The sequence below is a fragment of the Rhinolophus sinicus genome, chromosome 16 (assembly GCF_057876585.1).
Source record: "Rhinolophus sinicus isolate RSI-liver-muscle chromosome 16, RSI-T2T, whole genome shotgun sequence".
Lineage (NCBI taxonomy): Eukaryota > Metazoa > Chordata > Mammalia > Chiroptera > Rhinolophidae > Rhinolophus > Rhinolophus sinicus.
In genome coordinates, this window is record NC_142516.1 from 21,586,643 (window position 1) to 21,613,296 (window position 26,654).

General features: G+C 48.0%; 1 protein-coding gene across 7 annotated transcripts in view; it reads left to right on the forward strand.

Moving 5' to 3' along the window:
- EPB41L4B (erythrocyte membrane protein band 4.1 like 4B) overlaps positions 1 to 26,654 on the forward strand; it is a 117,219-nt gene that overhangs the window by 11,071 nt on the left and 79,494 nt on the right. For all 7 annotated transcript variants that reach the window (XM_074330801.2, XM_074330805.2, XM_074330803.2 and 4 more), the window contains exon 2: positions 20,644 to 20,748. In XM_074330801.2, coding sequence (XP_074186902.1) covers positions 20,644 to 20,748 — 105 coding nt within the window. The remainder of the gene's footprint in view (positions 1 to 20,643; positions 20,749 to 26,654) is intronic.

Consider the following 26,654-nt stretch of genomic DNA (forward strand, 5'->3'; position numbering starts at 1 on the left):
TCCGTCTTTCCTGGCTGGAGGTGCCTGCAGATACCTTAGGCATAGGGCAGAGAGGAGTGCAGCAGGCACCCCTGGGTTTTCCCCGAAAGCAGTGCTTGCAGGCCGCTTGGTCCAAAACCTCTTTTTGGGATGGCAGATCTTTCCTGTCTGCCTTGCAACACTCACTGCTGCTCCGTGCAGCCAGCTGCTGCTCACCTGTGGCAAATGAGCAGTAATTAGTGTGTAATAAGGGCAGTTTCCTGCACGCAGCCCTCCAGGCTCCTACTCTCAGTGACATGCAGCAAGCCTCTTTGCCCTTCCAAGGCTCCCCTACCCCTTCGGAAAGCAAGCCATGGTTCTCGCCAGACCCAGCAGAAGCATTGCTTGCCCTGTCGCCTTCCCATGAAATGGACACGGGCTTCACCCAGGAAAGCCCTGTAAAGGCTCCCGAGGGTTAGTTATTAACCTGCAGCGCACTCTGGCAGCCTTTCACTAACTGCAGTCCTTTTATTGCTCCTGTTTGCCGGGGTCTCCGGGGCCCAAGCCACCTGCTCCGTCAGCTGCAATCTGTATTGGGTGGCGTCAGTGCTGAGTGGATGGCAGTGAGAGTGGCCGGTCAGAGTCCAGGGAGGCGCCCAGACTGGCTTGGGACTGGACTCAGTTCATGCCCACAAGCCGGCAGTGGCAGATCCCAGGGGCTTCTCGAGGGTGAAAGCTGAGCAAAGGAGATCGGGATGTGGGATATTTTAATGGGAGAGCAGGGAACCCAAGGTGGAAAGTATTTGTTAAGGATATCTCAGTCTACATAGGACTTACTTTGCTTTGAAGCCCAGAAGTAGTTAGCTTTGTTCTAAAGCTGTGGTGCATAGTTCCTCTTCATTAAAGAGACTCCTGAAGAAAAAAAAAAAGCCAAAATGACGTGCTGCCTTTTGAAAGAAAAAGAATTGCTTGTACTTGAATTATTGCAACTTGTCATTCACCTTATTAATTCACTTCAGTGGGTGAGCTCTTCCACATACATGCGTTTTCTGGACAGCTATGATCCTTTTCTGTTTACTGAGAAGACGTGTTTTATCTCAGCTATGTCATTTATTTATTTATTGAAAACAAAAATAACAACAAAACATAGGGATCGTTTAGTATGTGTGAGGCCTGGTATGAGGACTATGAAATGGTCACAAATGTAGGCCCTGCTTACAAGGAGCTCCTATGGGGTGGGGTGTGGAATTGTTCTTCAATGGCATTGCACGTCTCCTGGCCATCTTGAAAAGGAGAATGAACAGCTTTAATCATAATACGAGGCAGAATGACTCAGGCACCATTGTCGCTGGACAAATGAAGGAACCCGGGTTGGGCTTCCTGGGAAGTAGAGATGGATTTCCACTGGGGATGGCTTTTGGGGGAGGGGTGACTGTTGAGTTGATTTTGACATGGAGCAGTGGAGGATTGGCAGTCCAGGTGGGAGCACCGTGTGGCCAGCTCCCCTGAGGAACGCAAGAGTAGGAGGTGTTTGGAAAGCAGAAGGCAGCTCCCAGGGGAAGGCTGGAAGGGAGGCCAAGATGGCTTGGAGTCTGGCTCTGCCAGGTGATCGAAGGTAGATGGTCGGGCTAAGGCGCTGTTAGCTGCATTGTGGGTCTAAACCAAGGTGATTCTGCACATGGACGGGGAGGGCAGATACAGTGGAGTATGAAGACGTGAAATCCAGTGGGTTTGGTGGCTCGATTTAGGAGTGGGATTGATGGAGAAGCCGAGATGTGACCCTCATGTTTTGTGCATGGCACGTTGGTGAGACTGAGAACCTGGGGGTGGAGCCGCAGTAGGGAAGGGCCCTGCCTAGTACCATATTTGCTTGGTCCTTGGTTTTGTAAAGTTTGCCAAGTGTAAGATGTGTTTGGCATTTTCTTTCTTTAAGAAGACCTCCAAATGGTATAAGGTGCCACAAAACCTGGATTCACTCCTGGTTGTGTGTTAGCTGAGGCCAGTGTGAGCGGCTAGCAGGTCAGACACCTGGAGAGGAATCTGGAAAGGGTTTGAATGCAATTTGTGTCTGACAGGGCTCGCTGGGAGGCCGAAGCAGAGTGACAGGAGCTGACGTCTGTAGATCTGTCAAAGCTTGTTTTCTGCCAGCCTCTGGGTGGCTGCTGACCGTGGACTGTCTCAGCTCCCACGGAGTCCCTGAGCATTGGGGCTAGTGTTCCTGTCACTGTTTACAGATGACAAGAGGAAGGCAGCCCGTGCTCTAGGCCATGCTGCTCTATTTGCCTTCCAAACCTGGGTGGGGTTGACATTTTCAAGGCAGTAATGAAATAAAGAAAATGTCAAGAGCAAATAATGAAGAGTCACAGGCATTTATTGAGGGCCTGCTGTATACACAGAACCAAGGGAGGGCCTGGATGGATTCCAGACTGAGGCAAGGATACGTCTCTTTCCTTAAGCAGTGGAGTGAGATGTGTCTTGCATTTGCAGAGAACTGTACAGCTTTTCTGTGCTTTTACCTAGGGTTTCTCCCTTACGGGGAAGAGCCAGGGCAGGAGACAGAAGAAAGAGGGTCTGCCTTGCTTCTCAGAGGACCCTGCAAGTCACCTCTTGTTGGTCAGAACTCTGGGGTGGTTGTATCTGCACATTTTAGGTGCAGAAACTGGTATCTGGAACGTGGGACTGAGGGAAGAAAGCAAGACTTGATTAATTCATTGAAAATTATGGCTCTGCACCCACTGTGGGTTATTTTTGTCTCAAGTGTTGGTCTCAAAACTGTAGCCATCCACATCAGATGGCATGAGAAGGGTGACGAAGACACGTCAGTACAGTTTGGCCCAAACTGAATTTTAAGAACTCACCTTTTTGTATTCACACACATTAGGCAGCGGGAAATAAACCTTACACAAAAGAGTACCTTCTAGATGATTCCATTTATGTGCAGTTCCCAAACTGGTGAAACTAACCTGTGGAGAAAACAAATCAGAAAAGCTCTTGCTTCTGGGGAGTGGGGAGGACCAGGGGTTGCCTGGGAGGGGGTACCCGGGAACTTTATGGGGAGATGGGAGTGTGCTGAAGGGCACGGGGTGTGGGTTACACAGACGTTTTCATCTGTCAAAGTGGAGCAGCTCAGATTTGTGCATTTTGATGTAAGTAAATTTGCCACCGTCCCCGAAAAAGACGAGTGAAAAGGATGAATGGAGGGCTGGGGGAGGAATGAGGAGAGGAAAAGATGATACAGAATGTTCGTAATTGTTCAAGCTGAGTGACAGGTGTTTACTATACACTATTGTGTTTTCTTTGTATTTGTTTGAAATTGTCCATAATAAAAAGTTTTTTAAAAAGAGAGCATACAAGGTAATCGTCGTTGATTTCTCCTTCCCAGAATCTGGCCTGTTTGTTGTACTCTGGGGAAGAGGCAAGCTCGCTGGGTACGGGGTTGGTCCCAGCCGCCCTGGCCGTGGTCTCTTCTGCGCTTGCTTATTTTCTGCTGTGTTTGGTGACCATGAATTTTGAACTTTGGCTTCCTCGCACTGTCACCTGCCACCTCTCCTGTCCTTTTGTTCCCTGTCCTTATGCTGTCCCTATGATCCAGGAATAGACCCTCCCCTTCTGTGGGACTTTGACCATCCCACTCCACCCATGTCTAATTCCTTCTTATCTCTGACTCATCCAGGCCTCTGTGGTTCCAAGTTGTTCTCTGCTGTGATTGAATCCACAAAAGATGAATTCACTTGGGTCTCATTTCCTGTCCACCACCTACCTGTGTGCTTTTGCTCAGAGATACAAGGTCTGTGAATTGGAGGGGCACCGTCGCCATGTACCCAGGCAGCTCTAAAAGAGTACATGCTCTACAATTCTACTTATATGAACTTCTAAACAAGCCAAACAAATTTGAGGCACCTGTGGGAAGGAAGGAACAGGTGGAAATTGGGAAGAAGTGCCCAGATTTCCAGGAGGCGGGTCATGTTCTGTGTTTTTGTTTTTCTTTTTGACCTGGATGGTGGTTGCACAAATACGTTCATTTCTCATAATTCCTTGACTTGTACACATATGAGCTGTGCTCTTTTATCTATATATGTCATGCTTCAATAAAAAAGGAGACTAGAGGTCTGTAAAAGGCTTCTAAAAATTGGCCACGTGTCACATAAAAATTCTAATTTGTAGACTGTCTTAAAAAAGATCTGAGTGCACAATCTGAATTCCCCTAGAGCAGTAGTCAGCTGGATCATGGGGTGACTGTCCCCAGTTGCCCCCATTCCTCATGACCCTCTGCACCGGTGTGAGGTTCCCTGTTTGTGCGCCATTCCTGTTCCCCATTCCGCACCTTCCAGCACACATTCCTCAAAGTGCCTACCACGTGGGTGGCACCTTGTGACACTGGACAGATTTTTCTCCTATTGTTACATGCTGTAGGTCTTTTAGAAGTATGAGGGCTGACGGATTCAATGCCTGGCTTAGTGGCCGTCTTGTGGGAATACCTTTTGACCAGGATTTGAAGTCCTGGGGCATTAGGGTCTTGTGTGAGCAGCCGTTCCAGCTGAATTAGTTCTTCTTGAGCTGGGGAAAATTGGGGTTAGCTGATGGTCAATCCATAGCAGTTGACAATGAGGAGACGTTACTGTGCGAGGTCTGACAGTTAAGTTTGCGAACTTATCCTAGAAAAAGTGCTACATACCTCATTGCTGAATATCACAACAGTCACCTTCTAAGTACTCCCCTTGGGAAGCTATGCACCGACACCAGCGCCTAGTCCACCCTTCAAAGCAATTTTGGAATTCTTTTTCTGGAATGGCCATCAGTGCTGTCATCATATTAACCTTGATGTCCTGAATGTTGTCAAAATGTCTTCCTTTCAATATTTCCTTTATCTTCAGGTAAAGAAAGAAGTCACTGGGGGCCAGATCAGGTGAGTAGGCAGGGTGTTCCAATACAGTTATTTGTTTACTGGCTAAAATCTCCCTCACAGACAGTGCCCTGTGAGCTGGTGCATTGTCGTGATGCAAGAGCCATGAATTGTTGGTGAAAAGTTCAGGTCGTCTAACTTTTTCACACAGCCTTTTGAGCACTTCCAGATAGTAAACTGGTTAACTGTGTCCAGTTGGTACAAATTCATAATGAATAATCCCTCTGATATAAAAAAAGGTTAGCAACATCCTTGCAACAAGTTCACGAATTGTCAGACCTAGGCGTTTAGTTCTGTAAATAATTTCCTATTTGTGTATTCTATTTTACAGATGCATTCCGTAACAATACTAGTTAATGCTTGTACCTTGCTTGTTATTCAGTTGTTGATTTTAAAATGCATGTATGATTGGAAACTGTTTTTCTTAGTTAATGAATAAGGGAAGGCTGACTTCTTGTGTGGTGAACGTACAGTCAACATTCTTCTCTCAGCAGCTTACACTAACAAGTCACTTACCGCAGGGGAATTATCTTGATAATGCCATCTTTACAAATCCAAACCCACGGAGAGGCTGTAAGCATCACACCCTCCTTTTCTCCATCGGAACGTGTCATTCTCTGCCTTCTTGGAGGAGACGTTTTTTTTAAGACTACTGACTCACCCAAAAAAAAAAAAAAAAAAAAAAAAGAAAGGAAAGAGAAGAAAGTCAAAGGCCAGGCATAAAAAGACAACTTTATTTGTATACCCAGCCTCAGTGAATGGGTGGTGGTGCCTCAGTTAGTGGGATGAGCCTAACTGCCAAGCTCACCATAGACATGGTTAGAGGTTTTAGGTGATTTTCCCGTCATTAAGCGTTTTGAAATCTCATAGACACACAGAGCCAAGTAAATAGCCCTAGAATTCTGTGCCTTAGTCGTTGATGTGATCAGTAAAAGTGCTAAAATGCAGGCGAATCTGCCAGCTGGGTTCATTGTCCATACGTGAGGAACACCAGCCATGGGTGGCACCCCAGGAACTTGGGCTCCAAGACTGCACTGTGGTTCAAGCCGCGTCCTGTTGGGAACAGGTCCCACCATCAGTCCGTCCTGGGAGCACCATGCAAAGTGTCTGTAGGCCACCGGCCACCCAGCAAAGGCTCTGGATCTCCAGAGGAATGTGCTGGAAAGTTCTTGGAGCTTCGAGTCCGGGGTTGTGGCATAGCCCTGGCTCTGATGGTAGCCAGTGCTGACCATGTGGGGTGGGGCCCTCTGCGCAATGTTGTCAGCTCACCCTCACCATTGCTCGGTGGAAGGGTGCTGTGTTATCTCCATTTTATAGGCAGGAAACGTGTCCCGAAAGGTGAAGGGGCTTAGCTGGGATCATGCTGGTTGTGAGGAAGTGGAGGAGCCTGGATTCAGACCTGGTCCTCGCCTGAAGGTGTGTTCCTCCCTGTATTGGTCTGCTTGGGCTGCCATAACGAAAGACTGCAGACTGGGTGCTTTCAACAACAGAAATTTATGTCTCAGTCCGGAGGCTGGAACGCGGACATCAAGGTGCTGGCAACATTGGCTCCCTCGGAGACTTCTCTCATTGGCTTGTAGATGGCCGCCCTCTCGCTGTGTCTTCACAGGGTCACAGGGTCATTTCCCTCTTGGCATTCCTGAGGTCTCTGCCTGTGACCCATTCTCTCTCTTATAAGGACAGTCAGAATTAGGGCCCACCTTAATTAGCTCATTTTAACTTCATTACCTCTTCAAAGGCTCTGTCTCCAACTCCAGCCACATTCTGAGGCACTGGGGGTTAGGGCTTCAACTTAGGAATTTTGGTGGGGACACCATCGCTCCCGTCTTTTAACCCCTATAAAGCTCCTCTTTTTCGGTGTATGAGCTTGCTGCCTAAAATGAGGCCACCTCCATCACAGGCCGTGCCCTGTGGGTGAACTGTGGGGCCAAGCCCCACTAAATCCTTCGTTTCGTCCTCAAGCATTCTTACCAGGTAAGACATTTCCTGACACCAAACTCCACCTGAGCTGAGTAATAGAGCTGGGACTCAGACCCCCAGACCCCCGAGAGCCCTTGCCTTCAGCCACTGCCTCACGGGGTGTGCTGTGACATCCAGACTGTGCTTTCAGAGCTCTAAAGGGCTCCATAGAGAAAGGGTAGTCCTTACGGGAAGGGTAGTTATAGAAGCTTCGTGTGTGAGAGGCAGCGCTGAGCTGCCTTCCTTTGCAAATACAGTCACATTCCTAAGATGCAGGATGGGTGGGGGCCGTGGTCCACCCAAAACTTAGTTCTTTTTCTTCCTGCCTTTTGGCTGGGTTTCCTGGGAATTTGTTGCATATTTATGTGGAGTTACTTGCTTTCAGAATTGCACAGGGGGGGAATCTGAAATCTGGCTGCAAAAAGTAATTTGGCAATTTATTTTCAGGGCTGCCCTTATTCCAGCAGCTTTTTTCAAACTCAACCTCTGGCACCAAGACATCCATCATTTTAATTGCATGTTACTGTTTAGTCAGGCACAAATTTGTTTCATTTTCTTTTTCCTTTCTCCAATGGTTTGGGGTGGGTTGTTTTTTTTTCTTCACCTGGTGCACTATGTAAAAAGCCAAAAATTCTTCCCCAAACTAAGTACTTTTCACAGTCAAGGAGTTTTCAACACTGAGATTTCTGGGTGGTGGGTTTTTTTGTTTCGTTTTTTTTTTTGGTGTTGCATATTTGGTTCTTAATCTTTCAGAAACAGAAATTCTAGGCTTGCCTTTTCCTTGCCTATTCAGGTGACATCCATAATGCAGTCATCTTGAGATAATCCTAAGAAAGAAAATTTATTGGTCTCAGGGTCATGAGGATCTTGTTCTATTCCTGGCTTTGCAGTGGCTTCCTGGCAATGGGACTTGCTGTTGGCATCGTTTTACCCAGCTGTAAAATGAGCCACTTGAATCTGCTGATTTTTAGAACTTCCCTGCGTTCTTCCTTGATAACTTGGTTGCGGAGTTGGGCTCCGAACCAAATCCTGGTCACTGGGGCTATCTGAGCATGTCCACCGAGGAGCTTGTCTTGTTCCATAGCAAATGTTTTTTACTCTGCTGGGTAACAGATGATGGTGCTTTAGTTCAAGGTTCAGAAATATTCTCAGGGATGAAAGTCGTTGTTTCCATGAAATTAGAGAGGTAGAATGTTAACTTGAGTACCCAAAACTTAAACAAATTTAGCTTTCCTAGTTTACATTCTTTCTCGCTATAAAAGTGTGTTATTTGTGTCTGTGAAATTGGGTGCAAAGGTACAGCAGTGCAGCCCCTTTATAAGCTGCACCACGGACGGGTTGGGATGAAATGTGAGTGACGTAAGGTGCTGAGTTGGATCCCGACAGAGGTCTGCTTATTGTATGTTGTTTTAGTGACTTGAAAGAATATTAATTGTCAATGGATGGGAGTTGTTTTCCCCTTTTGCATCCCACTGCACTTTCACCTTCACCGTGGACATAGCCTTCTCTTCCCAACCAGTGGCTTGGATTCTCGAAGGCAAGGCTCAGTCAGGCCCGATGCTGCTGACATCATCCAACCCTCCACTCTTTTGCAGTTTGGGAGGTTTCCCTTAAGCTTTTACTTTGGAAATCTTCCAATACACAGAGTAGAGAGAACAGTATGCTAAAACAGGCTCATGTATATAACACCCATTTATTATTATTTTTCTGGAGTGTTTTAAAGCAACTACCGGACAGCTTGTCATTTAAGCTCTTAATACTTAAGTGAGTATCTCTTACATGTAAATATACACACTGTGTGTGTGTGTGTGTGTGTGTGTGTTTGTGTGTGTGTGTGTGAGAGAGAGAGAGAGAGAGAGAGAGAGAAAGCACGAGAGCACGAGATAATACTATTGTTATACTGAACAAATGAACAATGTCATCTAATATCAAGTCCTTGTTCCGTTTTCCCCATTCATCTCAGAAACCTTTTCATGGTTGGTTGGTTTGAATCAGGAGCCAACTCCTGACCATACCTTGCATTTGGTAAATAATGTTTTTTCAGACTCTTACTCCGTAACAATCTCCTCCCCTCTTTTCAGCCAAGTTTATTGAATTCTTAATATGTGGTTAGTGAATGCAGAGTATGGCAGCCTCAGATAGTTCAACCATCGATTTTAATGTCTTTTTGTTTATCCTGTTTTGTTTTGTTTTTTGAGAATTCGTAGGTTTATTATTGTGTTTTCTTATCTCCAAACAGGTGATACCGAAGTTAGTATCGCAATGTGGGGATTTCCTCAGAAACATTTTTTAAGATTATGAGACACTTTCATGTATAGACACACATGGCATACACATCTGCTGTACCTGTATGTGTATATGTGTGCTTTCCATTCTCGTTATCTGTTGTCCATAGCTCCTGGATTCTGGTGGTGAAGAATTTGGGTGGGACTCAGCTGGGAGATTCTTCTGCTCCTCCTGGCGTTGACCAAGGTCACCCATTTGGAAGCTGGGCTGGTGTGGAGGGTCCAAGATGGCGTAGCACACGTCAGGCACCTTGGCAGTGACGACTAGAAGTAGGGGCTCCGCTGGGATGGTTGACTGAAACATCTGCTTGTGGCATCTCCAGCACGGCAGTCTCGGGGGAGTTGGACCTTTTACATGGTGGCTGGCTCTACCTCCAGAGCAAGCATCCCAAGAGAACTGTCACTTTGCCTTAAAAATCACAAAACATTATTCACACCATATTCTGTTGGGTTGAAGCAGTGCCGTGTGCTTCCAGATTCCAGGGAAAAGTGCAGAGACCTTGCAGCCCTGTTTGTAAGCACCACAGTTTCCAAAGAATAACACTAAACTAACACCTTAGGTGCTTGCCACCTGGGATCTGTCACTCCCCACGTACTTGCCTGTCTTGATGTGTAGGAAGGAGGCCACTGGGGTAGGAAGCACTTGCCTTCAGAGGTCATTCAGGGCAGCCTCCTGCTCCTCGTTCTCATTCATGAGGGATTTTGAGTGGACGCCATTTTGCCGAGAGCAGTATGACAGGTTATGTGATTCACCTTGCGTCATAATAAAGGTGCCATGAAGGGCTCCCAATCCAGAGCTCGAAGGGATATGTCCAGTGGACTTTTGTGTTAGGGAGGTTGTCAGATAGTTGGTTAATGTCCCTGCCACTAGGGATAATATATAAACATGTGCTTGATACCAGTATCACCAAAAGATTGAGGAGTGACCGGCTTGTGCTACTTTGATGTTTCCTGTTGAGAGTGGGAGGCAGAACATTTGAAGCGTTGGGTGAAACCAGTTTTCAGGGCATCTGGGATCAAGTACTGTGTGGTGTCTGGACTTCATTCAGCATCTTGAGGAATAAATGGGAAACTCCCTGTAATTGTTGAATCCTTTGTGTTAGGCGTGCTTGGAAGGAGCTACAGACGTACAGAAATGGAGGTCACTAGGAGATGTTAGGTATGCCACATTGATTGAAAGAAGGTTCGTAGGATCATGGCCAGTGGGGTCATTTAATTCTCCCAGCAGCCCTGTGAGGGCAGTGCTGGTAAAGGATCAAATGAGAGCTTTGAACCTTTGCTGATATGTAACTTACCTACGGCTTGGCCCACAGACGGTTTATCAGGCAGGGACAGAGGTTGACCAAGAGTAAATAATGCAACACAGAGTCTCAGTGTTTTAAAGCGATCTCTCCGTTAGTTGAAGGCAGTGTGGCTGTGTTCTGTGGTAGAATGGTGAAACCGCAACTCTGCCTGCCCCGACCTCCTGTAACCCATTGGGCACTTGCGCCCATGGTGGGCGGGGAACCCTGCTTGTCGGGAGAACTGACCACCAGGTGCCTCCTTTCACTGGCTCACACAACAGGAAGACAGTCACTTGCCTCTAAGATTGTTCTTTGTTGATCAAAATTAAGGGCAGTTGTTTTGGTTGCTTCCTCTGATTGCCAAGAGATTGTTTGCCAGGCAAATCAGGAAATTAATAACATGTGCTCTGTTTGACCAGAATTGAATTTCCAGGAGCCGCCCAGACTGTCTATGTCCCTTGCTACAGCGTCTTGGCTTCTGTGGTAGTTTGTGAGCAAATTGGCTTTCCATTCTGCCGCAACTTTCCTACCCTTCACACAAAACGGGGATTGCCACCCCACCGGGAAGTCTGTTTCTGGTAGACCACGCGGCCCTGTAGCCCAGCTGTAGCTCAGACCATTCATGACGTAGGTGCTCAGTATCTGTGTGTTGAGTTGGGCTTAAGAAATATTTCTTGTTTGCAGGACACACTGCATGCGCTTGGAGCCAAAGAGGCAAATGAGTTGACTAGAGAAGTGGTGTGATGAGGTGGAAAGAACTCTGTCCCGAGAATCGGGAAGGCTGGGTCCTGACTCTTGTTCTGCCACTTATAAGCAGTATAAACTTGGTCACATAACTTCTTTGAAGCCAAGTCACTGCTCTGTGAAATGGGCTCACGGAACCTTGGTAAACATTGACGCTCTTCAGCTGTGGGGTGGGATTTATGAACTGGACAGCCTTAGATCCGGCAGATTATGGGTACCTCTCCAGGGTCTGTGCATCATCACTACATTCCAGTTGTGAGGCACGAAATCTTGCTGATGGCTGAGATATCCGGCAGATTATGGGTACCTCTCCAGGGTCTGTGCATCATCACTACATTTCAGTTGTGAGGCACGAAATCTTGCTGATGGCTGAGATGGTGCAGTAGTCCCGTTCCCCCCCCCACCCCCCCCAGGGATACACTCCAAGACCCGCAGTGGATGCATGAAACCAAAAATAGTACTGAACCCTATATATGTATTACTACATTTTTTCCTATACATGCATTCCTATCATAAAGTTTAATTTATAAGTGAGGCACCATAAGAGATGAACAGTAAATGGCTAATAATAAACTAGAGCAATTATATGATCGCAATATACTGTAATAAAAGTTATGTGAATGCGGTCACTCCTTTCAGGGGACCCCTTGCTGAAGTCTCTATAGATTCAATGCTTTGTGGCGCCACACGTTGCCGACAGTCAGAACACATTTTCTGTTCATGTTCGCCACTCAAATTTAATGCCTTTTCCATCTTAACTAAGCACTTATCATGCACTAAGGCTGTAACTTTTGCAGTTTGAGGTGCGACAGCCAAACTAGCATGAATTTCTTTTTTCTTCAGAATTTCATGGGTAGAAGAGTTATTCTTACTATATAGATGTTGGCAACCACAACATGTGATTTGTTTTTCTTTCCTTATGAAGTTAAGACCTTTCACCTTTTCAACTTAAAGGAAGCACTTTAGGGCTTCTCTTTGGCATCTCTGAATTGCCAGTATCACTACTCTTGTGCTTTGGGGCCATTATGAAGTAAAATAGGGGTTATTTAAACACAAGCGCTGCGATACTGCAATAGTCGATCTAATAACCGAGACAGCTACTAACAGGCAGGGAGTGACTGCAGTGTGGAGACGCTGGACCAAGGAATGAGTCATGTCCCGGGCAGGATGGAGCTGGACCACTTGAGATTTTAACATGATATGCAGAACAGCACACAATTTAAAACTTACAAATTATTTCTGGAATTTTCCATTTCATATTTTCAGATAGCAATTGACCGTGGGTCACTGAAACCACGGAAAGTGAAACCACAACTAAGGGGGGACTACTGTTACTTCTCACTCATGAAATTTCAAGGTAACTTTATTTGGTAATTTCAGATATGTATGTTTATGACGTCCTGGACTAAACAGTTTATATTTGTTTATGGTGACTGAGTAGCAATAGCAGTGGGGACAGAGACCCCCCCCGCCCCCCCGGGCCACTGTGCACTGTGTGTGTATATAATAGAGAGCTAGTTTCCTACTATGGCTCAGAAAACTAGCCAGGTACTGAGCTGTGAGGGTTTGGGGGCAGGGAGCTGGTAACTAACCATGAAATTAGCACTTCCTAGAAACCGTGGAAACAGGCCGTAAGGCAGGTGCCTTCTGGGAACTGCTGATCAGGAAACCAACTAATGATCCCAGGTGAGTTCTGACATTATTTAAACTAGGGTTGTTAAGGATTTGGAAAGGAAGGAATTGATCTCCGGGGACGAACGTGTGTTTACAAAATCCCTGCACTACACTAGCTTCAGTTTTTCTTTAAAGGGTATTACTAGGCTGCTTTGATCGTGGAATTCCTGTACCTCGACTTTTGTGAAGCGGTTGGTAAAAACCACATTGTGTTATTCCTGTGGACAAGTGAGAGAAATCAGGTTTGGATGAAAGTAATAATAATTCCTGTGTGTGTATAGGACTGTTGTGCGGGGCGGCCTGCGGGGTCTCTGCTCCCGTTCCCCACATAAGAACGCAGGATATGGTGAGGCCAAAAAGGAACACCCACGGAGCCATAGATAGGGGAGTCATACTACTATACGCTCACTGGAGGCTGGGTTGGAGACACAGGAAGCAGGAACCACACTGTCCGCCGTCCTAACTGCAATCCGCATTTGCCAGCCCAGCCACCATCTTCTTGCTAGCCCCATTTGCTGCTAGTGTAGCCACGGCAGTTATATTAGTGACCAGTGGCTCACTGGGTACAGCTGACGGCCAACTAGCCACAGTTGATGGCCATTCGATCACAGTTGATGGCCATTTACTACCTGAGCCAGCCCCTTTCCACGCGAGGCCGAGAGCCTGGAAACTACACTCCTGGCTCTGTCCCCACACGGACACTGTTGTTTACAATGTGTGCTCATTTGCTCTCTAGCTTTTTTATTATTATTATTATTATTAATTCAGTGGCTTTGCAAGGTTGACAGGGCAGATGAGAGTACCCCATTTTTCATGTGAAGAAATTGAGACTTGAAGGGGTGCTTAAGGTCACGGTCATATTGCTAGAAAAGAGGTAGAACTGAGTTCCCAACCCAACATTTTTGCCTCTAAGAGCCCCAGGGCATCACCCACGTGTGACAACTGTGTATGTTCATAACCGGTTGAAGTCACCGTCAGGTGGGTGGCTTCCGGACTGTAGAACCAAGGAAAGATACCAGCCCCCATCACCATCTCCCATTCCCTCCTGTGTATCAAATTTCCCACATCTTGTAAAACTGGGATCGATAACTGATCTCTGGGATAGCAGCCTGGGACTCGTGTTTTTAACAGGATAAATCATGGGCCAATTTAATTAGATGAAATTTAATTGGAACAAATGTCAAAGCCTGCATTTAGGTTCAGAAACCCTCACCACAATTATTTTGGTTATTTTTTTTTTAACCCATATATCAACATCCAGAACCTCATAATATTTTGTGTGTCAGGCACAGCATGTTCGTGAGCCGTAAGGATAGGCCATTGGGTGGTGTGGTTTCCCAGACACCAGGGATCTAGTCTGCGTGAGAACCGACAGGGATCCAAAGGAGACATGGCGTCAGGGTGTTGTGCTCAGGTCCCAGCTTTCTCTGGAGAATTCCCGGTGGAGATGGACCAGGAAGACCAGACTTCTTAAAAGTGGGTCATTTGAAGACTGTTGTGGGATGGGAACGGAGGATCCTCCTTAATCCACATCAGCCGTTATGTGTATTGAGCTTCAGAATATCAGGTGGTACCGAAGTAAAAAAGAATGTGACGCGGTGCTGCCAACAAGAAGTTTAATAATGAACGATTGTTACTTGAAAGGGGCCTTGGGGACTGGCTTGCTGCAGGCAGGGATAGGAATGAGGATGGAGGAGGAGGGCACCCAGGCAGAGGAACGACACAAGCCAAGCCCTCGGGGTGGGCCCTGCTGGGTACGATGGTGTGTGCGGTGGAGCTGGGGAGCGGGATCCAGCCTGTGATGAGCCAGGGTCTGTGTGGGGCCTGGAGGAGATGAGACGGGACTCGGGTTGGGCGGTACTGATGGTGCGGAGTCCCTGACACCGCGCTGAGCAGCCTGCACTTCATCCTGTGGTGGGTGTTCTTGTGTAGAAAAGTGACTGAGATGAGGGCTGTGTGGTGTGAAGACCATTCTGGCCAACGGGGAGGATGGGTGTCGGAGTGAGACACTAGGGGTGTTGCTGGGTCCGTATGGGGTGATGTGGCCTGAGCCATGGTAGAGATGGAAGGGAGAGCCTTTCTGAAGACGGGTGCAAGGACGTGTCATCTGATGGGTGGGGAGCAGGGGGACCCAGGAGAGTCTCAGGTGCTTGCAAGGAGATGGCTCTTGAAGTCCTTTTGCTGCCCAGATGTCATGCTTTCCGTTTTCATTCACAACTAGGATGTATCCACGGGACTGGAACAGTCACACAGCTTCTTCCCTCCTTTCAGCCTTTCCTGCGATGCCTGATGTCTTAATTGCTATTGGAGACTAATGAGATTGGGATGGATTGGCTTGTTTTCTTTGTGCTTCGGGGACCACAGTCGACCTGTTACATTGCACTTGGGTCAGGTTGCAATAAGGCAGTGCCAGCGGCCTCTTATCTAAAAGGGTCAGGAGAGAGAATTTATTGCTGGGACAGTGAAGACGTCAGCTGTCCGTCCGTCTTCCTTATCAGGAGGCTGGCTGAAAACCTCGGACTGGCCAGCGAAGATATCACAGTGTCCATACCTTTCCCGGCTGGCTGCCTGCCTGACCCAGTCTTTCGTTGGCAACTCTCGACTCTTAGTTTACACGTGATGTTAATGGGCTCGGTTATTTTTAGCTGTTGGCAGATCAGAAGGAGTTGCTTCCGAGAGACGTGCTGACTCAAAACCACTGGTTGTTGGTCCTTGTGAAAAGTGATGTGTTGAGATGGGAGGAAGCAGAACTGGGCAAGGTGGGTACAAGACTTCAGGGTGGCACACTCTGCCCTGCTGTGTTTGGGGACAGCATGTCTTAAGGTAGATGGAGCATCGCAGGATGCCAGAATGGTGATTTGGACTTAGTGAGGTTTCACCTTCAGTGTATTCTGCTTCGGAAGGCAGGGAGCTAAGTGGCATTGCCACCTGTGGTTTGGATGACTTTGCTCCCGGGGGAAGGACTTCTTTGGGGAAGGCTTCCTGTAGCCGCTCTCTTGCAGACGTTGTGACCCCAGTGGAGGCCAAAGCCTAGAACAATGGCTGGCATTTGATGAGCCGTTGGTAAATATTTGTTGAATGAGTGGATTCGTCGCAGAAGAGGAGACCTAGTTAACAGTGAGGCCGCAAGGAATGGCTTCCAGTCTTGTCATATTAATGGATCTCCTATTGTGACCACTAGACAGCACTTCACATAATAGCCACAAAATAGTGTTTAGGTAAATGGCCTTGGAAGTGCAGCATGGTTCCCTAGGCGCTTGTTCCTGCAATACTTAATTTGAAAAGATTTTAATGAGTATCTTCTGAGTTTTAGGCCTGTCGCTGGTGAAATATCGGTCTGTTTGTCTGTTCATGGCCCATCCAGAGCAAACACATTTATGGAGTGCCTGCTATGGGTGTCAGCCAGACACTGTGCTTTGGGGATGGAGGAAAGAGAGGTGGTGCTCAGCTGAACACAGCTAGACCTGCCCGCAGGGAGTGCCCAGTCTGAGGTCAGAGTAAGACAGGAGCTTGGGCAGCTGTGATGCAGTGTGAGGCAGGTGTGTGTGATAAAGGCATGCACCCGCTTGTGGGAACACAGCGGAGGGGCACTTACTGCCCTGGGGGAGGGGGAGAGTTGGGGAGGCTGCCAAAGGAGGAGGTGTTTGGGCTAAACCTGAACTGACAGTTTGTGGGCTGCTAGGGGCTGCCCCAGATGCAATGTCCTGGGTGGCAGAGCAGGTGGGTTATCTAGAGCCTTCTCAATTTTAAGAGTGGCCACTCTGCAGGGTGGGAGGAGTGGGAGTGCTGTGGCCTTGACCCTCCTCTCTTCAGCCTGCCCTTAACCCTGGGACCTCTGTTTTGAGCACCCCTCTATGCCAGCCCTCATCATTTTACCAGATGCTTTTTAGAGCTGGGCAGGGCCACTGGGAATTCTCCCTTCCAGCAGAAGAGAGCAGAGAGCATACTTGGTGGGTGGAGGTAATTGGGGAAAGTGCTTATAGGTGAGGAAAAATGGTATTTCCTGTCTCCCAGACCCTCTGTCTGCTACCTCAGAGTCCAGCTGAGGGTCTGCCAATACAGGAGCTAATCCAGCTTGGCAGAAGGGTCTTACCACCCCTAGAAAGGTTCTTTTCCCAACCTCCATCATGAGCTCCTTCTAAATTAAGAGCCATTTTAGAAAGACATCAGAAAAGTCAGACTTGGAATGACCTAGACAGAAACTTGAGCTACCCTCCCTCATTTGCCATGTGCAGAAGTGTGTTTTTACAGTTCATACTCTGTGTTAAAATTACACACCTGGATGGTGAGCCCTGAACCAAAACAGGGAGACCCAGGTGGGGAGCAGGTTGGATATAGGGCCAGGTGCGTTTTCGTCGCCCTGTATATTCAGGGCACGATGTCTTACGTGCAGCTGCAGGAGAGGCCCAGGATGGCCATATGGATTTGGGGAAATTATGAATTGTTTCAGGTCACAATAGTGACACATCTGGGACTAGAGCGCCACTCTCTAGCTCCCTCCCAGCCCAATTCTTCCTGCCACATCCTGCTGCTCAAGCTTTACACTAACTAGTTCTGTCCCAGTAGGAAACCTGCTAATGAATCATTGGCACCATGATGATAAGTGTTACACGGGGCCAATAGCGCTGGATCGTAATAGGAAAAAGTAAATCCAGAAGATGGATTGTTATGGGCAAGGGGGAAGGGTACCAGGATGGCGATTTTTAAAAATTGTATTTGCTGTCTAACAAACTTCCAAAAGATCAGTGTTAAAGAAAACTTGGGAAGAAAACCATCCATAGTTTCTCCATCCTAATACAGCCATTTCAGTTTGTGCAAATTTCCTGTTTTTATCAAGCAATCCACATAACCGCACACATATTTTTATGTGGTTGGAATCACTGCTTCTTCTTCCTCTGTCGTCTCTTTAGTGTTGTCATAAGAATTTGCCTTATGTCTAGCTCAGCTTCGTAACGATCGTTTATAATGGCTGGAGAGTGTGCTGGAGTTTGGGTGGCCCCAGTTCTGTGTCCTTGAGGTTGGCATTCGGTTGTTTCTTCTTTTTGCCCACCCGCCCGTCTTGTTTCTCCGAGAACGCTATAGAGAATGTCATTGCACATCCAGCCATCGGCTTATGTCAAATGGAGCCTTCAGAGGAGTATTTCCAGAAGGAAAAAGCGTCTAAAGGAAAGAGGCTGAAATCCAGTGACTTAGTTTTGGTATTTGTTTTTACTTTTTGTTATTGTTGTTTTGTGTAACACAAATACAGCTGTACAGATAAAACAAAGGTACAGTGTAATGAATTACTGGAAGGCAGACGCCCTGTACTACCACCCAGGTCAAGAGCTGGAACACTGCCCGCCAGCCTGAAGTACACCCCATGCCCCCTCCAGGTCATATACCCTCCCCGTGCCCCCTCCCATCACACACCCTCCCCGTGCCCCCTCCAGGTCATATACCCTCCCCGTGCCCCCTCCCATCACACACCCTCCCCATGCCCCCTCCAGGTCATATACCCTCCCCATGCCCCCTCCCATCACACACCCTCCCCGTGCCCCCTCCAGGTCATATACCCTCCCCGTGCCCCCTCCCATCACACACCCTCCCCGTGCCCCCTCCAGGTCATATACCCTCCCAGCCCCAAGAGCAACAACTCTCCTGACTATTGTGATCACTTTACTCTCTTTCCGAGTTTTATCACCCATGTGGGCATCTTTGAACATTGCAGTTTAGTTTTGCCTTTGGAAAAGAAAAAATGTCTTTTTAATCTCTTTTTAAAATCTGTAGGTATCCTCTCCATCTCTTCTCTTGTCCGTATTCTGTTAAAGAAACTGGGTCGTTTGTCCTAAGACGTTCTAGAATTTCCCACAGGTTTGATCTTGCTGATTGCAGCCCCAGGTAGTTTAGAACATCCTTCTGAATTTTCTGCAGTTGGAGGTTGGATCTAGTGCTTGAATCAGTCCCAGGCTTGATTTCTTTTTCCCCTGTGGAGAGAGAGGCATGGGGAGCCAGAGCGGGTCTTGGGGGTGCTGTTCTTCCTCAGGAAGCACGTGATGGCTGATTGTCTCCTACTAGAATGCTGGTAGCCACTGCTGCCCAGTTCCTAGAGCTTGCCATTCAGGAAAGTTGCGAAATTGTGATATTGCAATTCTGTTATTCCTTTTCATTTACTTGTTGGAATGCTACTACAGAGAAAAACTGCCCCTCTGCTATTTTTAATAGCTTTGTTGAAATTCACATTTCATCCAGTTCATCTCTCGGAAGTGTGTGGTCCAGTAGCGTTTAGTATATTCGTAGAGTTGTGCATCTATCCCTAGGATCAATTTTAGACCATTTCATTAAGCCCCACCCCCACCCCCCCACCCCCGCCAAAAAAACCCCTGCTCACCTTAGCTGTCACCACACAAACCCCACAGCCCTAACCAACCACTACTTTTAATTTCTGTCTCTAGATTGACCTGTTCTGGGCATTTCATACAATATGTGCTCTTTTGTAACGGGTTTCTTTCACTTAGTGTAACGCTTTCAAGGTCAAGCCATGTTGTCGCATGTGTCAGAACTTCATTTCTTTTTATGGCCAAATAATATTCTAGTTTATGGATAAAACTACAGTTTGTTTATCCGTTCATCAATTGATAGACATTTGGGTTGCTTCCATTTGGGGGCTATTATGGATAATGCTGCTAAGAATATTTTTGTGTAAGTTTCTGTGTGAACATAATGCCTTCGTGTTTCTTGAATATACGAGTATCTCTAGGAGCGGAATTGCTGGGTCAAATGGTAACTATGTTTAACCATTGGAGAAACTGTTAAGACTGTTTCCCAAAGTGGCTGCACGATTTTACATTCCCATCAGCAGTTTATGAGGGTTCCAGTTTCTCCAACGTTTGTTATTATCTGTCTTTTTTATTATAGCCATGTAGCGGGTATGACATGGTATCCATTTGTGGCTTTGGTTTGCATTTTCCCTAAAGAGTCATGATGTTGAACGTCTTTTCGTGTGCTCCTTGGGCTATGGAGATCCATCGGTCGATTTATCTGTCTCTCTTGCTCATTTTTAATTGAATGTTTGCCTTTTTATTACTGAGTTTTAATAGTTCTTTATATATTCTAGATAGAAGTCCCTTATCAGATATTTGACTTGCAAAAATTTTCTCCCATCCTGGGTTATCTTTGTACTTTCTTGTCGTCTTGGTGTCCTTTGAAGTACAAAAGTTACATTTTGATGATGTCCAGTTTATTTTTTCTTTTGTTGCTTGTGCTTTTGTTGTGATATCTAAGCAACCATTGCCTGATCCAAGATTGTGAAAATTTGTGCCTATGTTTTATCCTGAGAGTTTCATACTTTTCAGCTCTTACATAGGCCTTTGATCCATGTTGAGTTAATTTTTGTATATGCTGCCATCTGCTCTTTGATACCTAGAGCCACAGCTAAAGGCAGGACCAATGCCCGATTTTCCCCCTTATTTACCAGTTTTCATCATAAAGCACTGGTTCCTACATCATCCCGTGACATTGTTGTTCAGTGTTTCTTTTGTCATTGGGAACACTTAGATTTAACCATGAATTTGTATTATACAGAGGGGTGCCAAAAAAATGTACACACATTTTAAGAAAGGAAAAAACTGTATTAAAATTGTAATAATATATACCGATAACAAAAGATGAATACAAGTCCTGTGTATACATTTTTTTGGCACCCCTGGTATTAAAGCTTATTAAATTTTTAAAATGTTGTGTACTGTGACACATACATATATGCAATATGCAGAGAAAAGTGATGTTTTTTATTTTTTAATGTTTTGTTTCTTATCCAGCTGTCACATCCTAAACTTTCATCTACCCAATTGCCTTCCAGAAACATGCCAAAGGCCAGGATTTGTTTGATCAGATCGTGTACCACTTGGACCTTGTGGAGACAGATTACTTTGGCCTCCAGTTCCTTGACTCGGCCCAGGTTGCGGTATGTATTCTTCTGATTCATTTCAGGACAGATTGGTGTTTCATGCTACTGGCAGATCCACAGCTGCTAGAAATTGGTAGAGAAGCATAGGAGTAAAATTGTGACATTGTTGCTGTCACGGGCGTTGGGATGGTGGGGATGGTGCCCGTGTGAAGCGCATCCACGATGCCCCCCGCCCCCCTCCCACCCCACCCGGGGACCAACAACTGGGAGAGGAAGAGACAAAGAACATTTTGGCACCTAGGGGGATGCATTAAGGAAGCATTTCCAAGCGTAGGGGTGCAAGATGGGCATGTTTCTAGAGTAGGTAGACATCATTATAGAAATGCGTTCAGTGGAGATGCTTTTATTTTTCACCAGCAAAAGAGGCTGCACCACCATCTTCTCGTGAAGTCTTGCTGGGTGTGGAGAGCAGGGGCTGTGAACACTGCTGAATCCCAGCTAGGCTTGGCGTGGGGGTGGGGTAAGGGGGGCAGTGGGAGCAGGTCTTTGGCAGTGGTCGAGAACCATCTCGCAGGTTCCAGAAGGCTGTCTTAGGTCAGCCAAGACTTCCTTTGCTTTGCCTGAGACAGAGCAGCTCACAGTGGAGGTGCGAGCGTGAGTGACCTCAACGCAGCTCAGAATCACTCATTTAGAAAGTAGGAAGGACTTCAGAGTTTCCCTCCCCAACCAGGTCCAGCTTTGGGTTTCACAGGTAATTTATTGAACAATCTAAACATATTGATTGAGTGCGTCTTATGCCCCAGGTCCCGTTCTAAGCGCTGTGGATAAAGCAGTGAGCACATCTATGACAGGTAGTACTAAGTGTGAAGAAAGATAAAGCAGAGTAAAGGGAAAGACAGAGTAAGAGGTGGTGCCATTTTAGACAGTGTGTGAAAGGGTGGGTTCCTGGACAGGACGTGGTTGAGCTGGAGACCTGGCGCTCCTCATGCGGGGTTCAAAGCCTTTCTACCTGGAAGGCACATTTGAGCTACTTCCCGGGGCCCCATGTGACAGCTGGGAAGTGGAGATGCTCCACATCGATGCCTGGGGTTGGGTCTGCCTGAGAGTGTTGGTTTGATGCTGAGTCTGCAGATGATACCGGGGACCATCCTGATTACAATTCCTCCTGGGCGCCCCCCCCTTCCGGATGCCCCCTCTGCACCTTCAGGCCTTCCTATCTGCTGACAGCCCCTCCCCTCACAACCCCCACCCCCACTGTTGTGTGAACACACCAGCCACTTCCTTGAGTTACTGGTCCTGATCCCGTCTCCATTTCCCAGCTGTGGACTCTTACTTCACCGGGAACCTGGGGAGGGGCAGCCCAGCTCTTCTCTTTTCACCTTCCTGTCCAATGCTGCTTCCTTTGAGGTGGGGGCCCCCAGTACGCTGCCCTCTGACCTTAGCACTCAAGGCCTCTGGCAACCTCAGAGTTCAAATTGCTGATTCTTAAAAATATTCTGGACACTGTTTCCTCTCATGGAAGCTTCACCTGATCAAACCTCAGCCAGATTCACTTTGGGTCTTGTCACCCCCAAGTCACTCCAAGATCCAGACTTCTGTTACTCCCCATTCCAGGATAACGTCCCATGATTCCATCTTTCCAGTCCCTCTACATCTGGCCTTGGCCCTTAACCATCCCCTCCTGCCTTATTCTCCCCCTCCTCCAGCCCCCTCCTGCCCTTGCCTTCCTCCGGACCTGGCAAAGCCTCCCATCTCACTGTGTTCTCACTTGTCCTTTGATTCTCCTGCCCCCCTGACTGTCCCCTGGCCTCCCCTTGACACTCAGGCCCATCTGTTTCCTCTGCTGCTTCTCCCAGGCTGCCAAGCATTGCTGGAGAGTCACAGGCTGTATCTGTGGCACGAGCACAGATCACAGGTTCGACAAAGTCCAAGTCTCCACACTGCTCTTGGAGCCTTGTTAGCCCCTGATGGACTTGTAAGCGTCCCACGGTTCCCCTTCTGAATCTTGACCACAGACGTGTAGTCCAGTCCCCACCAAAACTCTCTTCTGTCAGTTGGCCTTGTCTCCTGCTGAGAAGACCCGGGTCATTTAGCTAACGCTCCTTGTTTTCATTCCCTTAAGACAAAACAGTCCTTCTCACCGATTTTGTCTTAAGGGCATATGCCTTTCTCCAGCGTTCACTCCCTACACCTGCATCCATGGTCCCATTTCCAGTTGCTTCCCGAGTGCCAAATTTAGAGTTCTCCAGTCTGTCCCCAGCATCTGACACTTGTCGGCCCTCCTCTTCCGTGAAACGCTTCTCCATCTGCCTTCTCCTGTGTGTCTTAAGCTGTATAATAGTTATGTGGCATTTTGTCTTGAGAATATCCATGGCCCTGGGCTAGGAGTCAGCCCTGGACCTTGCCGAAGGCTCTGCCTCTGACTCATTTGGTGGGCTTTAGATAAGCCACCTTTTCTTCCCTGGTCTCAGTCTCCTCCTCTGTAAAATGGGGTTCTTGGGCCTGTTCTCCCAAGAGCTTTTCCAGTTCTAACATTCAATGATTCGGAGTCTAAAGGAGGAGCTAGGCGTGTCTTTTTCCCCACACGTCTTTTCTAGTTAGAAAAGAGAAGATCTCTGTCCTTTCTGCCATGACAGCCAAGTGCCTGTTGCCTTGGTGGTGGGCGTGTCCTCATGCCCTCTCCAGCCATTCAGGTTCCCAGAAAGCCAGGGATGTGACTCCATCACAAAGGATTTTGCTGTGAGCCTCTGCTCCTGTGGCTGCCAGGCTGTCCCGCCTGCCCGTGCCCTATCACTGTGTGGCAGGAGGGATGTTCATGGCAGGATCCAGGCATCCTTCCCAGGTCAGACACCTGCAGACGCTCACGCGCTGCAGGCCCTGAAGCCCTTCCAGCATCCAGCACTGTGAACGGGATGTGCTTTCCTCCCGCACAAAGGCAGGTGCAGTGTCTTCATCCGCCTGCCTCTGAGGCCCCAGGAGGAGTGCAGCAGCCGCGGCTCCTGGGACCCTTCTGCTCATCCCTGAGGTTTCTAAGCTGAGCTCCTTCCAGACCGGGCTCTGGTCATGCCTACACTTAAACCTCTGTGCCTTTGCTTATGCTGGTTCCCTTCCCGGAACACGCTTTCTCACCCCGTTTCAACTTCTGGCCATCCTTCAAGACCGTCTCAGGTGACACTCTGTCACACAGCACATCCTGAGCACTCAAAGCGTTTTTCCTCCTCTGTGTAAACCTCTGAGCTTATTCTGCCTTCTGTGGCAGCTTGCTCGTTTGGCCGCGGGGTTCATTATTTGTGCACATAAACAAAATCTTTCTGATTAGACCCTAAGACAGGACTTCTGATTCTTGGTGACTCTCGGTGACAGGGCACATACCCGAGAACCATAGTCTTTAGCCCCAGAAGGGACCTTAGGAGCCATCTGTCCAATTGTCCATCTTCTCCAGGGCGAGCCCAGTGCCTCAGACCTTGGTGAGTCACTCAGTGAGCAGCACAGTTTGACTCAAACTCAGTTTTTATGGTCTCAGGTTTAAGTGTTCTTTTCAGTCCACTGTCCTCTGAAGCCTTGGTTTTCCTCACCGGACGGTGGAGGTGGTGACATCTACTTCACAGGGAAATTGAGGGGCTCCGTGGGTTACGGGAGGAGAAAGGGATTTGTAATCTGACGTGGGTGTGGGGCTCGTCTTCCTAGCTGGGGCAGGCTGAAGGGGGGGAGCAGAAGTAATCACAGTCCCCAGAGATGACATGCTGAGGAGGTCAGCTGGAACCTGCAAGGCCACCTTACCTGTGGGAGAAACCTTAGCCGTGTAGATGAGAGCCCTTTGGGCGGGTTCTCTGCAAGGGCTTCTGGAGTATCATTGATTTCCTGAGGGCCTGGTACAGTGTGGTTGGTGGCAGGTGACTGGATATTGTGGTAGGTGTGTTTGTGTGGAGAGTGGGGGAATGGATGGGGGCCTGCAGGGGATGGTCCACATGGCCGTTGGCTTATTACTTCATAATTGAGGCTCCTGCAAGGCCTGACACCCCTACCCAGCTCCTGACAGGCAAATCAGAGGGCTGGCAGCGGCAGGGCTCTTGGCACAGCTCTCTTCGAAACCAGCTTCCATCCCAGCTTCCTTGCAAAGAGCCAGGCCTGGTTTCCATAGTGCCCTGCCCAGCCCTGAAGCAAGGTCAAAGTCTCTTGGCATCGCCTATTTTTAGCAGTTGGGGCCTCCTGTTTCCATTTCCATATCAAAACGGGAAGGCCACCTGGGAACCCTCTCTGTAGATCTCACTTTTGCTCAGCTTCTAGCTGGGGTCTGGGTTGTAATTTTACATAGCAAAGCTTTCTTCTGAGAGCCCAGGCACCGACCTGCACCCACCCAGCTGTTCTCACAGCCTGGTCTGATTGCTGCTGTAAAGCTGGCCAGAGAGCAGACCCATTTTACAAATGACGACGCTGAGGCTCAGAGGCATCGGGAACCTTGTAACGGGTAAAGTAAGGGACAGAGCCGGCATTCAGAACCTGGTCTTGTTCCAAAGCCCAGCACTTTCTGCTGGGCCCTAGTGGTTCCATGACATGTGTTAACGTGACACATACACACACGGAAAGAGAACATTCAGTCAGTAGCCATTCAGCAAACTTTGACGTGGAGCTTACTTGGTGTCATGCTCTGTGGTGCAGAAGCGAGCTGGACACTGTCCCTTGCCTGCCACATTCTGGTGGGGGAGCTGCAATAGAGCGGGCGCAGCCCTCCACTTTGGGAGCCGGGAGGAGGACTACCTAGGAATCACTGAGGAGATGAACGAGGTATCCCAGGGGAAGGGCAAACACGGGATGGGCCCCAGAGGATGAGAGGAGCGGCAGGATTTGGGACAGGAGCCTCCCTCCCCATCTGTGGGGCAGGTGTTCTGGAGGGGAGGTGGGGCCGTTGGAAGTCCATTCCTGGCCCCCTCCCAACATGCACAGGGAGCGTTTTATGGCGATGCAGTGTATAACAAGCAATCCAGAAAAGGTGATTTTGGGCCTTACTCTCAAGACTTGTGAGATGTTTTTCCTCCGGTCCTTGCAGCATGGAATTGTGTAGATGGGTGATAAGAGTCCCAGGGCTGTGGTGAGGGTGACACAGACATGGTGACTGCTGGAAGGGCTGAGTGGATGCCAAAGGGACTATTGCATCTTCACTCTGATGGCTGCCTGGAATGTCATCACATCGGCCACTTGTGCGGACACTGCTGAGCGTCCCTACCATCTCAGATGTACCTGGAGGGAACGTACCATGTTTCCCCGAAAATAAGACCGGGTCTTATGGTAAGGTTTGCTCCAGAAGAGCATTAGGGCTTACGTTCAGGGGATGTCATCCTGAAATATCATGCTAGGGCTCATTTTCCGGTGAGGTCTTATTTTCGGGGAAGCACCGTAGGATGTGGGATATGTCACTGCTGATCGTGGGATATGTCACTCTAAGAGAAAAATGTAAAAACCCTTCCTTCCATTTAAATGGTTCATTGCAGTTTCCAAGGACACTCAGTTGATTCTTCAGACAGTGTATTAGGAGATAGCTCGGTGCACAGGTGAGGAAAGTGAGGCTCGGGGGGTCCTTGCTCGTGGCCACACACCAGGGGAGTGGCAGAACAGGGACTTGAACTCTGATCTTCTGCCTCCTTCCATTTTAGTAGAAAGAAATATGAAATTGCTCAAGAAATGCCGCAGGCCTCCCAGCAGCCTGTTTCTGCATGCTGGCTGGGCGAGTGGTTTCCTGCCTGTGTGCAAACATTGGTGCTATATGTGAAGCAGTTGATAAAGGGGTCTCTGCAGTTGATTTAGACAACTCCCCAAGGAAACCTGGAGTAGCTGGTATAAATGGGTCTATAGGGCTTTGTTCTGGGTGAGGAGGCGGAAAGTTCCTCCAGGGGCAGAGAAGGCATTTCACCCAGTGTGTGGTGTAGAGACCCAGAGCGCTGGATGCTGACACTGCTGGAGTTAGA